The 915-nt window shown below is 56.1% G+C and overlaps 1 protein-coding gene across 1 annotated transcript; it reads left to right on the forward strand.

Moving 5' to 3' along the window:
* Positions 1 to 33: 33 nt before the first annotated feature.
* Positions 34 to 915, forward strand: LOC110034641 (calcium-dependent protein kinase 3-like; the record flags this gene model as incomplete). Its single annotated transcript, XM_020738892.1, is given in 1 exon segment — positions 34 to 915. A coding segment is annotated over 1 exon segment (638 nt), but the record flags the coding sequence as incomplete, so codon positions are not given.

Consider the following 915-nt stretch of genomic DNA (forward strand, 5'->3'; position numbering starts at 1 on the left):
TCCCGGCGAAATTCAATCTGCAGTCGCTACATAGAACGCCACAACATTACCAAGACGCAAACGTAATTGTAGGCGGCAATCGGCAGGATCTGAAGCACGACTCTCGTCGCGCAGCATCGGGACGGCCCCGACAAAAAACTCAGAACTCAGACACCTAATCAAATACCTTCACTTTCGCTTTACTCTACTCTCCGCGCGAGTATGCTTCGTCTTCTTGGCGGATGTAAATGAAAGTCGAGCTATAGGCACAGCTAGGTCTACGTGAACGCTGGTGGGGATGGGCAACTGCTGCCGCTCGCCGGCGGCGGTCGCCCGTGAGGACGTCAAGGCTGATTTCCACGACCGCAAGCAAGGGGGAGGGAGTGGTGCCGGAGGCAAGGTCCAAAACGGAGGCGCTGGCGGCGCGAAACGGTTGACGGTACTCACGGACGGGAGCTTGGTCGCGAGATCGGGCGGGATCGATGAGAAATAGATGATCGATGGGGAGTTGGGGCGAGGTGAGTTTGGGGTGACTTATCTGTGCATGAATCGGGACACGCGCGAGCTTCTTGCCTGCAAGTCCATCTCAAAGCGCAAGCTCCGGACCTCCGTCGATGTCGAGGATGTACGTCGCGAGGTTGCCATCATGCGGCACTTGCCCAGGAGCCCTAGTATTGTCAGCCTCAGGGAGGCCTGTGAGGACGACAATGCCGTGCATTTGGTCATGGAGTTGTGTGAGGGTGGGGAGCTCTTTGATAGGATCGTTGAGCGCGGGCACTACACGGAGAGGGCTGCGGCGGCTTTTACTAAAACGATTATGGAGGTTGTGCAGTTATGCCATCTGCACGGTGTCATCCATCGGGATCTTAAGCCGGAGAATTTCCTCTTTGCGAATAAGAAGGAGAACTCCCCTCTCAAGGCCATCGATTTTGGGTT

Source organism: Phalaenopsis equestris, unplaced genomic scaffold, assembly GCF_001263595.1.
Source record: "Phalaenopsis equestris unplaced genomic scaffold, ASM126359v1 Scaffold191804, whole genome shotgun sequence".
In the NCBI taxonomy this organism is placed as follows: Eukaryota; Viridiplantae; Streptophyta; class Magnoliopsida; order Asparagales; family Orchidaceae; genus Phalaenopsis; species Phalaenopsis equestris.